This window comes from Strongylocentrotus purpuratus, unplaced genomic scaffold, assembly GCF_000002235.5.
Source record: "Strongylocentrotus purpuratus isolate Spur 01 unplaced genomic scaffold, Spur_5.0 spur5_scaffold_15, whole genome shotgun sequence".
Classification (NCBI taxonomy): domain Eukaryota; kingdom Metazoa; phylum Echinodermata; class Echinoidea; order Camarodonta; family Strongylocentrotidae; genus Strongylocentrotus; species Strongylocentrotus purpuratus.
Window position 1 is genome coordinate 24,237,378 of NW_022145600.1, and position 12,973 is coordinate 24,250,350.

Sequence of the window (12,973 nt, forward strand, 5' to 3'; positions counted from 1 at the left end):
CCAGACATGAAAGAGTTTCTTATCTACGCTGAACATGATGTATTAAGCGTGTTATCAAAACCATACGATGCATGTACACTATTCCTTAAGTCAAATATATGCTTGCCTAATATAGGCACCATACTGTAAGGATGCAAGCATGCAGGAGAGAAGAAAGAGATAAATAAAGAGAGAATTTCCACATGGTATATCGTAACCATGACAACAATTACATGGATGGGAGAGTACGTGTGTGGAGGCGTGTATATTGGCAGGATGAGGAAAGCTTTCTACGGAAGGGACAAATTAAATCCTTCAATAGCTGGCACACCATGCATGGCCTGTCTCACAAACAGTTGATATCAATCACAAATATGTACATAAGAGATAGGAGACTGCAAACTTACGATTGATTGGAGGACTCGCGACTGATTCAGATCAATCGCAAGTCTTTATAACCCAAGGCCCAGAAGGCAGGGCTGTCAACTTTGGGGAACTGCTTCGAGGGAGATCGTATGCAATTTTGGGGGGCTCATTAACCGGGGAGGGGGAAGGGGGAGGGGGGGGGGGAGGGGGGGGGTGTTGACTCTGTTGAGTACAACAAAACAAACAAAATTGAAGTGCTAGCTGTCTACCCTCACTGGAGGGGGGGGTTGAAAATTTTTATTTTTATTTGGGTGGGGGGGGGGGGGGTCCCCATCTACAGAACCACTACAAGCCCAAAGCTCTAATGTTTGTTCCTTAATTCCCCCTTCTAGCAAGGATAAATGTATTTACCGTTGCCTACTGAAATATGTAGTATCTTTGACAAAATTAAGACCAGACCTATTGTCACAGGAGCAAATGTCTGGTCACAGATGGGGCATACAGTATATGTGTATACTTTGCAGTCAATCTTTTGTGGACTTTACAGGTCACTTGCAGTCAATTTCATTCACTCTCCATTTGATTTGACTTGTAAACACAAAACAGCTTAAAAACTTCCAAGTACGACAATTCACATCCATCCAAATTCAACATTCGTCCTCTTGGGAAGAAGTACATGGATCTTAAACACTTACTTTAACCGGTGTAGAATTTCCACTTCAGCCACCACTTTGGTGTTAAGTACAGACTCGCAAAGACGCGACATGTTTTTTTCTTCTTTGAAAGCAAGCATGTGTAGATGATGGAGTTGAAGACCTTGAATCTAACAGTCTAACCTTCTATTATGCGCTAATGCTTTCCACTTCAGCCACCACTTGGGTGTTAAGTAAAGACTCACAAAGAAGTCGATGTTTTTTCTTCGGAAGCAAGCACATGGAGATGATGGGAGTCGAAAACCTTGAATCTAACAGTCCAACCTTCTATTATGCGCCTATGCTTTCCACTTCATGGCCGCCAGTTGGGTGTTAAGTACAGACTCACAAAGAAGTTGATGTTTTTTCTTCGGAAGCAAGCACATGGAGATGATGGGAGTCGAAAACCTTGAATCTAACAGTCTAACCTTCTATTATGCGCCTATGCTTTCCACTTCATGGCCACCAGTTGGGAGTTAAGTACAGACTCGTAAAGAAGCGAATGTTGTTGTAATTCTTTCTTTGAAAGCAAGCACATGGAGATGATGGGAGTCGAAAACCTTGAATCTAACAGTCCAACCTTCTATTATGCGCCAATGCTTTCCACTTCAGCTACCACAGACTCATAAAGTACAAGGTAGTTTGTTTTTTTCTCGGAAGCAAGCACATGGATTTGATCAGATTCAGAGCTGCCAACCTTGTGCAACCAAAAAAAGGAACCATGATGGCAACAAAAAAAGGAATTTCGAGCAAAAAGGAATTCGTTAAAATGAAAACTTACAACCACACGCGACACACTTCCAATGCAGAAATTTCCAATACTCATGCTGTTATTTCCATATAAAGACCTATAGTTTATTTACAAGAAGGCTTTTTGCCGAGCCAGCAGCCCGTTGATTGGTTGAGCACCGTATGCGTCGGCCAATAGGCCTGGCGCAGTAGCCGAACCAGCGGCCTGGTGATTGGTCGATCACTGTGTGCGTCGACCAATAGGCATTGTGTGTTATTGTTCCAATTATAGACCGCTCTGCCGGTCCTCCCGTAAAGTATAAAAGACCCTTGCTTACATTAGTTTTTATCACCTGACGAAGTGTTGCATGCAGATAGCGCACGAAACGTCGTGATCTTTTAGATTCCTTATTGACCACATTGCGAGACAAACGAATATCACTAGCGATATTATTTTCGATAGGTTTTTTGTCGTTTTTTGTTGTTGGTATTATAGCTTTTTCATTCTTTTTGAGAATATTTACGGCTTTCACTTGTTTCTTTTCTTTTTTGTTTGTTTAGTATTTGTAAATTTATACTTCTCATAAATCTCTAGTGAAGACTTGAAGTTTTCTATTGAAGTAGTGATCAACATTTTAGGGCATTTGGTTGACATGCAGCATGTGCAAAAGAAAATTGTGCAATTAAAAACCGTATTTTATAAAGAAAAAACATACCGTTAATGCGCCTATACTCCTCATCTCTCTAAAGGCTCATTAACATACGAAACAGGAAGGAGCGGTTACATAAATATTCTGTTCAAAATATAGCTCTACATCACTTTAAAACTAGATGGAATTTTGACTGCGCGCAGTCGAAAATGATGCCTCCGCCATAGAGAAATTTAAACAAGTTTGGAGTTTAAATCTCCAGTGGTTCTTGAGATATCATGATAACAATCTCAATGTATGGAATTTCATAAGTTGACCTCTGTGACCCTTGACCTTTGACCTACGTGCTCCAAAATCTAATCAGATTGTCTTCCTATGGTGATACACACTATCATTAAGTTTGAAGTTTAAATCTCCAGTGGTTCTTGAGATATTATGATATGGTGATACATACTATCATTAAGTTTGAAGTGAAAATTCTCCAGTGGTTCTTGAGATATCGCGATAACGATCTCAATGTATGGAATTTCATAAGTTGACCTCTGTGACCCTTGACTTTTGACCTACGTGCTCCAAAATCTAATCAGATTGTCTTCCTATGGTGATACACACTATCATTAAGTTTGAAGTTTAAATCTCCAGTGGTTCTTGAGATATTATGATAACAATCTCAATGTATGGAATTTCATAAGTTGACCTCTGTGACCCTTGACCTTTGACCTACGTGCTCCAAAATCTAATCAGATCGTCTTCCTATGGTGATACATACTATCCTTAAGTTTGAAGTTTTTACATCTCCAGTGGTTCTTGAGATATCATGATAACAATCTCAATGTATGGAATTTCATAAGTTGACCTCTATGACCCTTGACCTTTGACCTACGTGCTCCAAAATGTAATCAGATTGTCTTCCTATAGTGATACACACTATCACTAAGTTTGAAGTTTAAATCTCCAGTGGTTCTTGAGATATCATGATAACAATCTCAATGTATGGAATTTCATAAGTTGACCTCTGTGACCCTTGACCTTTGACATACGTGCTCCAAAATCTAATCAGATCGTCTTCCTATGGTGATACACACTATCCTTAAGTTTGAAGTTTAAATCTCAAATGGTTCTTGAGATATCGCGCTAACAAACTCAATACAAGGAATTTCATAAGTTGACCTCTTTGACCTACGTACTCCAAAATGTAATCAGATTGTTTTCCTATAGTGATACACACTATCACTAAGTTTGAAGTTTAAATCTCCAGTGGTTCTTGAGATATCATGATAACAATCTCAATGTATGGAATTTCATAAGTTGACCTCTGTGACCCTTGACCTTTGACATACGTGCTCCAAAATCTAATCAGATCGTCTTCCTATGGTGATAAATACTATTCCCGAGTCTTAAGTTTAAATCTTAAATGGTTCTTGAGATATTGTGATAATGGTCAAACGGGACGGACGTACGGACGTACGGACGGACAACCCGAAAACATGATGCCTCCGGCACCACCTTCGGTGGCGGAGGCATAAAAAGAAGCAGTGGTTTTTAAAAGCAACATTTATGAGCGAGTAATAAGCAGGCAACTAATTGAGCTTGCTTGAAAGATATTCACAAGATGACTGCACTTGACAAAACTACACGGCCTTAATCAGCCTTATAAATGTAATAATAATGTTTTACAACCATACAAGGTAATAATGCAACATGGTATACTGATCGAAATGTATGATGCAAAATCTGTAAATGCCAAATGAAGCACGATAATTAACCTTTATATCGACAAAACTGTATGATATCTTTTTTTGATAAACAAATATTATTCATTGAAAATTCTATCACTTTCCTAACCATATTTTTGTTTTGTATTCAACCAATTACAAGAAGGAAATAAATATGTTTCGAATTATAATTTGAATGCAGAAAAGATTTCTTGTGGATCAGAATGCTACACATATTAATGTACACATGCATGAGCAGAAAGAATAAAACACTTTCAATAACGTTTGTGTATTTTGTTGCCAAAGATTATGTGATGAATTGATCAGGAAACTTGAACTCACAATTTGAAACCACAACATGCAGCATTGAAAGCAAAAATGATAAACTGGTTGAATCAAAAGAAAATTATCAGTTCGTGCTAAATCTACTCTAAAGTAGATGTTTGGAAGCATAATATGCAAGCGGTTTTTATTCTCTCTCCCCCCACCTCCATTCTTGTTCTTTCTTGCTCTTCTTAGTTCATTCCTTTTCAGTCTATCATCTTACTCTGCTACCTCCTCTTAAAGTTTAGAGTAGGTCTTTACTTTTAACATACATTTGTATTCAAATTTGTTTGTAAATCTAATTGATGTTTTCCTTCTGTGCACATTCATGTATTCTTATGTTATTTATTGTTATCTTAATTTTGCCAGTGGAGGCCAAATTTCTGGGTTTTTTTAACGTGGACAATCAAATTTGAATCTTGAATCTTAAAACCTGAAGTGAGGAGGATACACATGCTTTCAAATTGAACAGATCGAGCACTAGTTACTCAACAAAAAACCGACATAGCAATAAATTCCATAAATAGACCTGGAATTTTGATTCTATAGGTGAAAAGTGAATAAACTGTAGCAGCATGCAGGCTATTCATGTGCAAAAATCAATTTTCAAGTCCTGGCTAATAGAAGTTTATCTTCTCATTGTGCCATGTATATACTGCTGATGAAATTTTACACAGCCTTGTTAAAGAATTTTTTTCAATATACTAGTCTCGCCTGAAAGAGTTTTGAGATCATAAAAAGTGAACAATTGGGCTGCAGCACTGACTGAGAGCAGTCTTATCCTGAACTGAACTATACTTATAAATGTAGGGTAAGAGAGAAACAGAGCAGCACTGCACGTGGAAAGAAACTGAATTCTGAAAGGTTGATTAAGTTGTCTCTGACTATGTTTAAAATTAGATTAAGAAATGGGTTCTAGAATGTAGGCAATCTAGAATAGTTTTGTTGATGAGGATTTAATTGAACCCATTATAAAACCACAATACCCTACTGACTATAAATAAATGGAGATAAAATACAATGTACATGGATAATGACATGTGGGACTGATTCAAACCTAAATAAGGCATGTCAGCCAAATCATTTATTAATATCAATACTCAAATTGGATAAAATTAAAAAGAAATAGAGAAGAGCGTCAGAGATAGACGAAGATAGACAGAGAGAAAGAGGAGAGGAGGGAAAAGGGAAGAGTTTCACATCTTCCTTAGATATAGTAGAAGTGTCCTCAGGGGCGTTTCACAAAACTTTTCATCAGTGACAATTGACAGTTTTTGTTATAAGCTATTGAAATCCTAGCTTCTGATTGGTTATCAGCAGATTTGTCACTGATTTTTGTCATTTGTTATTGAAAAAATGCTTTGTGAAATGCCCCCCTGGTCGAGTGAATACGACACCGGACTGTGGATCACAAGGCCCGCAGTTCAAGTCCCGCCGCGGCAATAATGTCCTTTAACAAGACAGTGATATACATTTGCTACACTCAACCCAGGTGATGTAAATGGGTACCTGGCAGGAATTAATTCCTTAAAATGCTAGAGCAGCGCAATGGCAGCCACGCTAAAGACATGGTAATAAGAGCAAGAAGTGTCAAGGCTGACAGATATACATGTAAGTTCTATACAAGAACCATTTTATGTCTGCCCCCACCTCCATTCTTGTTCTTTCTTGCTCTTCTTAGTTCATTCCTTTTCAGTCTATCATCTTACTCTGCTACCTCCTCTTAAAGTTTAGAGTAGGTCTTTACTTTTAACATACATTTGTATTCAAATTTGTTTGTAAATCTAATTGATGTTTTCCTTCTGTGCACATTCATGTATTCTTATGTTATTTATTGTTATCTTAATTTTGCCAGTGGAGGCCAAATTTCTGGGTTTTTTTAACGTGGACAATCAAATTTGAATCTTGAATCTTAAAACCTGAAGTGAGGAGGATACACATGCTTTCAAATTGAACAGATCGAGCACTAGTTACTCAACAAAAAACCGACATAGCAATAAATTCCATAAATAGACCTGGAATTTTGATTCTATAGGTGAAAAGTGAATAAACTGTAGCAGCATGCAGGCTATTCATGTGCAAAAATCAATTTTCAAGTCCTGGCTAATAGAAGTTTATCTTCTCATTGTGCCATGTATATACTGCTGATGAAATTTTACACAGCCTTGTTAAAGAATTTTTTTCAATATACTAGTCTCGCCTGAAAGAGTTTTGAGATCATAAAAAGTGAACAATTGGGCTGCAGCACTGACTGAGAGCAGTCTTATCCTGAACTGAACTATACTTATAAATGTAGGGTAAGAGAGAAACAGAGCAGCACTGCACGTGGAAAGAAACTGAATTCTGAAAGGTTGATTAAGTTGTCTCTGACTATGTTTAAAATTAGATTAAGAAATGGGTTCTAGAATGTAGGCAATCTAGAATAGTTTTGTTGATGAGGATTTAATTGAACCCATTATAAAACCACAATACCCTACTGACTATAAATAAATGGAGATAAAATACAATGTACATGGATAATGACATGTGGGACTGATTCAAACCTAAATAAGGCATGTCAGCCAAATCATTTATTAATATCAATACTCAAATTGGATAAAATTAAAAAGAAATAGAGAAGAGCGTCAGAGATAGACGAAGATAGACAGAGAGAAAGAGGAGAGGAGGGAAAAGGGAAGAGTTTCACATCTTCCTTAGATATAGTAGAAGTGTCCTCAGGGGCGTTTCACAAAACTTTTCATCAGTGACAATTGACAGTTTTTGTTATAAGCTATTGAAATCCTAGCTTCTGATTGGTTATCAGCAGATTTGTCACTGATTTTTGTCATTTGTTATTGAAAAAATGCTTTGTGAAATGCCCCCTGGTCGAGTGAATACGACACCGGACTGTGGATCACAAGGCCCGCAGTTCAAGTCCCGCCGCGGCAATAATGTCCTTTAACAAGACAGTGATATACATTTGCTACACTCAACCCAGGTGATGTAAATGGGTACCTGGCAGGAATTAATTCCTTAAAATGCTAGAGCAGCGCAATGGCAGCCACGCTAAAGACATGGTAATAAGAGCAAGAAGTGTCAAGGCTGACAGATATACATGTAAGTTCTATACAAGAACCATTTTATGTCTGCCCCCACCTCCATTCTTGTTCTTTCTTGCTCTTCTTAGTTCATTCCTTTTCAGTCTATCATCTTACTCTGCTACCTCCTCTTAAAGTTTAGAGTAGGTCTTTACTTTTAACATACATTTGTATTCAAATTTGTTTGTAAATCTAATTGATGTTTTCCTTCTGTGCACATTCATGTATTCTTATGTTATTTATTGTTATCTTAATTTTGCCAGTGGAGGCCAAATTTCTGGGTTTTTTTAACGTGGACAATCAAATTTGAATCTTGAATCTTAAAACCTGAAGTGAGGAGGATACACATGCTTTCAAATTGAACAGATCGAGCACTAGTTACTCAACAAAAAACCGACATAGCAATAAATTCCATAAATAGACCTGGAATTTTGATTCTATAGGTGAAAAGTGAATAAACTGTAGCAGCATGCAGGCTATTCATGTGCAAAAATCAATTTTCAAGTCCTGGCTAATAGAAGTTTATCTTCTCATTGTGCCATGTATATACTGCTGATGAAATTTTACACAGCCTTGTTAAAGAATTTTTTTCAATATACTAGTCTCGCCTGAAAGAGTTTTGAGATCATAAAAAGTGAACAATTGGGCTGCAGCACTGACTGAGAGCAGTCTTATCCTGAACTGAACTATACTTATAAATGTAGGGTAAGAGAGAAACAGAGCAGCACTGCACGTGGAAAGAAACTGAATTCTGAAAGGTTGATTAAGTTGTCTCTGACTATGTTTAAAATTAGATTAAGAAATGGGTTCTAGAATGTAGGCAATCTAGAATAGTTTTGTTGATGAGGATTTAATTGAACCCATTATAAAACCACAATACCCTAAATAAATGGAGATAAAATACAATGTACATGGATAATGACATGTGGGACTGATTCAAACCTAAATAAGGCATGTCAGCCAAATCATTTATTAATATCAATACTCAAATTGGATAAAATTAAAAAGAAATAGAGAAGAGCGTCAGAGATAGACGAAGATAGACAGAGAGAAAGAGGAGAGGAGGGAAAAGGGAAGAGTTTCACATCTTCCTTAGATATAGTAGAAGTGTCCTCAGGGGCGTTTCACAAAACTTTTCATCAGTGACAATTGACAGTTTTTGTTATAAGCTATTGAAATCCTAGCTTCTGATTGGTTATCAGCAGATTTGTCACTGATTTTTGTCATTTGTTATTGAAAAAATGCTTTGTGAAATGCCCCCCTGGTCGAGTGAATACGACACCGGACTGTGGATCACAAGGCCCGCAGTTCAAGTCCCGCCGCGGCAATAATGTCCTTTAACAAGACAGTGATATACATTTGCTACACTCAACCCAGGTGATGTAAATGGGTACCTGGCAGGAATTAATTCCTTAAAATGCTAGAGCAGCGCAATGGCAGCCACGCTAAAGACATGGTAATAAGAGCAAGAAGTGTCAAGGCTGACAGATATAAGCTCTATACAAGAACCATTTTGAGTCTGACTGAGAATAATCTTTGAAATATTGCATTTTATGAATTGACTCAAGCTATTTCCATTACAAATGATAACAGATAAGAGTCTTACTGAGAATTATCTTTGAAATATTGCATTTTATGAGTTGATTAAAGCTATTTTCAGTGCAAATGATGACAGAGAAACTACTTAACTGGCTTTTCTATCGGCAAAGTAAAATATATGAAAAAGACCTTAGAGCCAATGGAATAAAGAGACAAAGCCTTTTTTTTCAACATGCAATATGCAATGACATGGTGATATGCAAGAATGCCTTTACTGCCATTGACAATATAATCTTTTTGCAGATAGCAGATGGGTTGCTTGTGGCTTGATTTCATATAAAGTATAGGGTTGGTAGGGAATGGGTTTAAGTTATGTTTAGGGTATCAAGTTAGGTCCAGGGTTGAATTTATAAATGCGGCTAGTGTAGAAAAGCACGACAGAGACATTGTCTGGGTTGTGTTTTGTGAGAGATATAGGGTTAGGGGTTGGGTGAGGGTTGATTGCGCTTTTAGGTCAAGGTCAGGATTAGTTATCATATGCCGTCTACAAGAATACGCTCTTCAGTATCATTCAAGAAGTTATCTGCTGTAAAGGACTTTTATAAACACTCCCTATATCCTAGGACACTCCCCGAATGGAATTTTCTCCCGACCTATGCTAGAAATGTCCCCACCTTTGGAGCTAGCTTTAAAGATAACTTACAAAAGCTCAACATGGGCGAATTAATTGCTAGAGCCCACTTTAGAAATTAAGTACTCTGCTCAGTCGACTGCGCCTGCATGTTACATCTCAGCTGAGGAGTTTATACAATAGCCTACCAGAATCAGAAACAGAACTAGAACCAGAACCAATATTGCAGTAAGAATATTGGGCAGCATTAGAAATTGATAACAGAGCAACTGTCACAACTGCAAAATGACATACCTGACTTGCCCAATGGAGCGGTGTCTTCTCATCGATGTCTGTCTGATAGATGTCACCCCCTCGTAGCATGAGAAGCTGGATGTGCTCCGGTCGGTTATGAAAGGCCGCCCAATGGAGTGCAGTCATGCCCTCATTGTCTGGTTTGTCGATGTCGTTGATGCTCAGTGACTGCAGGAGAGCCGACAGGGTTCTGGATGCAAGAGGAATCAGAAGATAATAATAATAATAATAATAGGCATTTATATGTTATGTTTGTTGTTGTGGTGGTGGTTATTTTACCTGACTGCTAAGAAAGCATAAATACTTTTTAGTAAACAACTGGACGGCCGACGGCTTTAGGTCCTCTCCGAGGGACCTGGTAATGAGGATTAATGCCTTACCAAAGGGCACTAGCGCATCGACTTGGTTTCACCGGATTACGAGACCACTGCTCTACCGACTGAGCTATCACTCTGTCTATCTAGACAATTCTTTTTCGAGGCGCACAAGAAAAATAGAAAGAATAAGAGAGTTTGCATGGCTGTCATTGTGCCAAGTACAGGTACTGTGTTTTTAAAAAAGAGATTTCAGCTTGGATTTAAAGGTCTCTAAGGAAGTTATGATTCTCAAATTAAATGGTAAATTATTCCAAAGATAAGGTGCTGCAGCTGAAAAGGCCCTTTCACCACAGGCTACTCGTGTCTTGGGGATCTTAAGAAGATGCTGGTGTGATGATCTTAGACTACGAGCTGGTGTATAAGGCATAACAAGGTTTTGTAAATAGCTTGGTGCCAATCCATTTACAGCCTTCCATGTGAGGAAAAGGATTTTAAATTCTATGTGCTTGTGGATTGGCAACCAGTGCAGTTTTTGAAAACAGGAGAAATGTGATCATATATAAGTCCCTGATAAAACCCTGGCAGCTGCATTCTGAGCATGTTGAAGTTTGTCAAGATTGTGTGAAGTAATATTGAAAAGAAGAGCATTGCCAATATCTAATCGAAATAAAACAAATGCATGTCACAGACAAGAGTCAGCATGATAATTTCTCATGACTGCAAATAAAGATAGTACAGTTACACCTTTACATAAAGACCGATCAAGGAATAAAGAAAGGTGGTCCTTAGAAGTAAATACCCAAAAACTTATCCAAGCTGTTTAATAGGCCTTTGCTCTTTTTATGCAATTTCAATTACAGTGAAATTTAGCAACTACGTGCATTAATAATAAATATAGAGACCATATTTTCTGTTTCCCTGATTAAGTTGGTAATTCAAACATAACACAGGAACGTGTTGAACCTGTACATAAAGACCTCCTGTCTATAAAGACTTCTGTTTTGTTTCCTAAGAGCAGTCTTTAAATGCAGCTTTGACTGTTCATATATTCATCATTCATCTCACAATGCACTGTACGAAACGTTTTGTCAGGTAAAATCATTCCACCCATTTGTAAAGCTTCAACTCTACATTAGGAATGTGATCAAGGCACAGTGGAAAAGGCAGTAAGAACAAGTGAATACCGGTATACATCAACAAAAGACAACACGAATATTGCGAAAAAATTGTGGCAATGTATTACAAAGGAAGAGTGAATACACATTTAAAACTTAAATTGGTTATTTGGGCAAATTGCCAAAATAAAGAGTCATAAGTAGGATTCTCTCTGACAGCAAATTGGTGGCTTGAGATTTCAACAAAATGAGCTCCAGCTGAGTGAAATTTTCACAAATTAGAATTAATTCCCTGAGGGGCAGGTGGACATAATGCTTCCTGTTATAGCATTTCATAATTCTACATTTCAAATATAAAAGTTTGTTCACCTGTCTCTATCACCCTTCCTTTATTTCCCCAATCTCTATCCTTTTTTTCTTTCTATTGCCTTTTTCTTTTTTCTTCATCAAACTATGAACGAATTCATTAAATACAGGAGAAGTAGGACAACTTCTTCCCCAGGATTTTATTTAGAGATGCTATTTCTTATTAAGCACTCCATTCATCCAGATTTATTATTGTATTTTCCAGTTCTGGTTATTAAGAAACCGACTTTTCCCCAGGTTCCAAGGGTCTTTCTATAAGTCTTTTTAAGTTGAGTGACATTTATGAGAATAACATTTCCTTTTTGTTTCCAAGGTAATACACCGTTTATAATTCATTAAGCTACCACACTCTCGGAGATGCTTTACAAATCAAACATCAGTTCAAATTCATGAATTACATCACTGAAATATCACAAAGGAGGTCAAATGTATAGAAGTCATAGATGTGAGCTCTATATCGATTCATTTTATAAAGAATCTGGATTGCAAAAGACCTGCCTTCTCATTTCATGAATATTTGTTTTCTTAAGAAAAGTTTATCTTGACATCTAAAAAGCTTGCCAGAGGCTCGCCCAACATAGCAGCAACCAATGTATGCAAAGTGGAATTCATATAGGAATTAATGCATTTTACGCAAAAATACACATTCTTACAAACATACATAATGTACCCCTCCTCTTCTTACATCAAACTCTTTCTCTCTTGTTATCCTTTGTTTTCCTGTGAAAAATATTTCAACATTTTTCATAAAACATCGTGATCTACACTCATATGCCTACATGACCTCATCTTTCGTGACTTTTTCTACATATTACTGTTGTTAGAAAAACAGCATTCTTTTGAAACCCCTTCCCTATCTTCAAGTCTTTTTTGCACGTCACTGTCTCCTTTCATATCTATATTCTAGTCAAACTGAGAGCTCCAAGCAATATATCAAGCTTCATGCTGGGTTCTAGCAGCCCTCTTATCTCACATCAATATTTTAGTGTCTTTTCTTTCTCTTTGTATCTCAACGTTGTCACTAGGATACGGCAGTGTTTGAATTGAGCATAAATCTAATTCGAATTGCTTGAAAAGACATGAAAAGACTTGAAAATTGTCAAGTGAATGCAATCAGTAGCACATAAGTGTATTCACTTCACCTGTTTTTTTCTTTGAGACTGTTGATTTGCAAATGCA

General features: G+C 37.2%; 1 protein-coding gene across 3 annotated transcripts in view; it reads right to left on the bottom strand.

Moving 5' to 3' along the window:
* Nucleotides 1–12,973, bottom strand: part of LOC582142 (ankyrin repeat domain-containing protein 55) — a 53,241-nt gene that overhangs the window by 13,176 nt on the left and 27,092 nt on the right. For all 3 annotated transcript variants that reach the window (XM_782109.5, XM_011684039.2, XM_030985874.1), the window contains exon 5: nucleotides 9,997–10,186. In XM_782109.5, the coding sequence (XP_787202.4) occupies nucleotides 9,997–10,186 (190 nt within the window). The remainder of the gene's footprint in view (nucleotides 1–9,996; nucleotides 10,187–12,973) is intronic.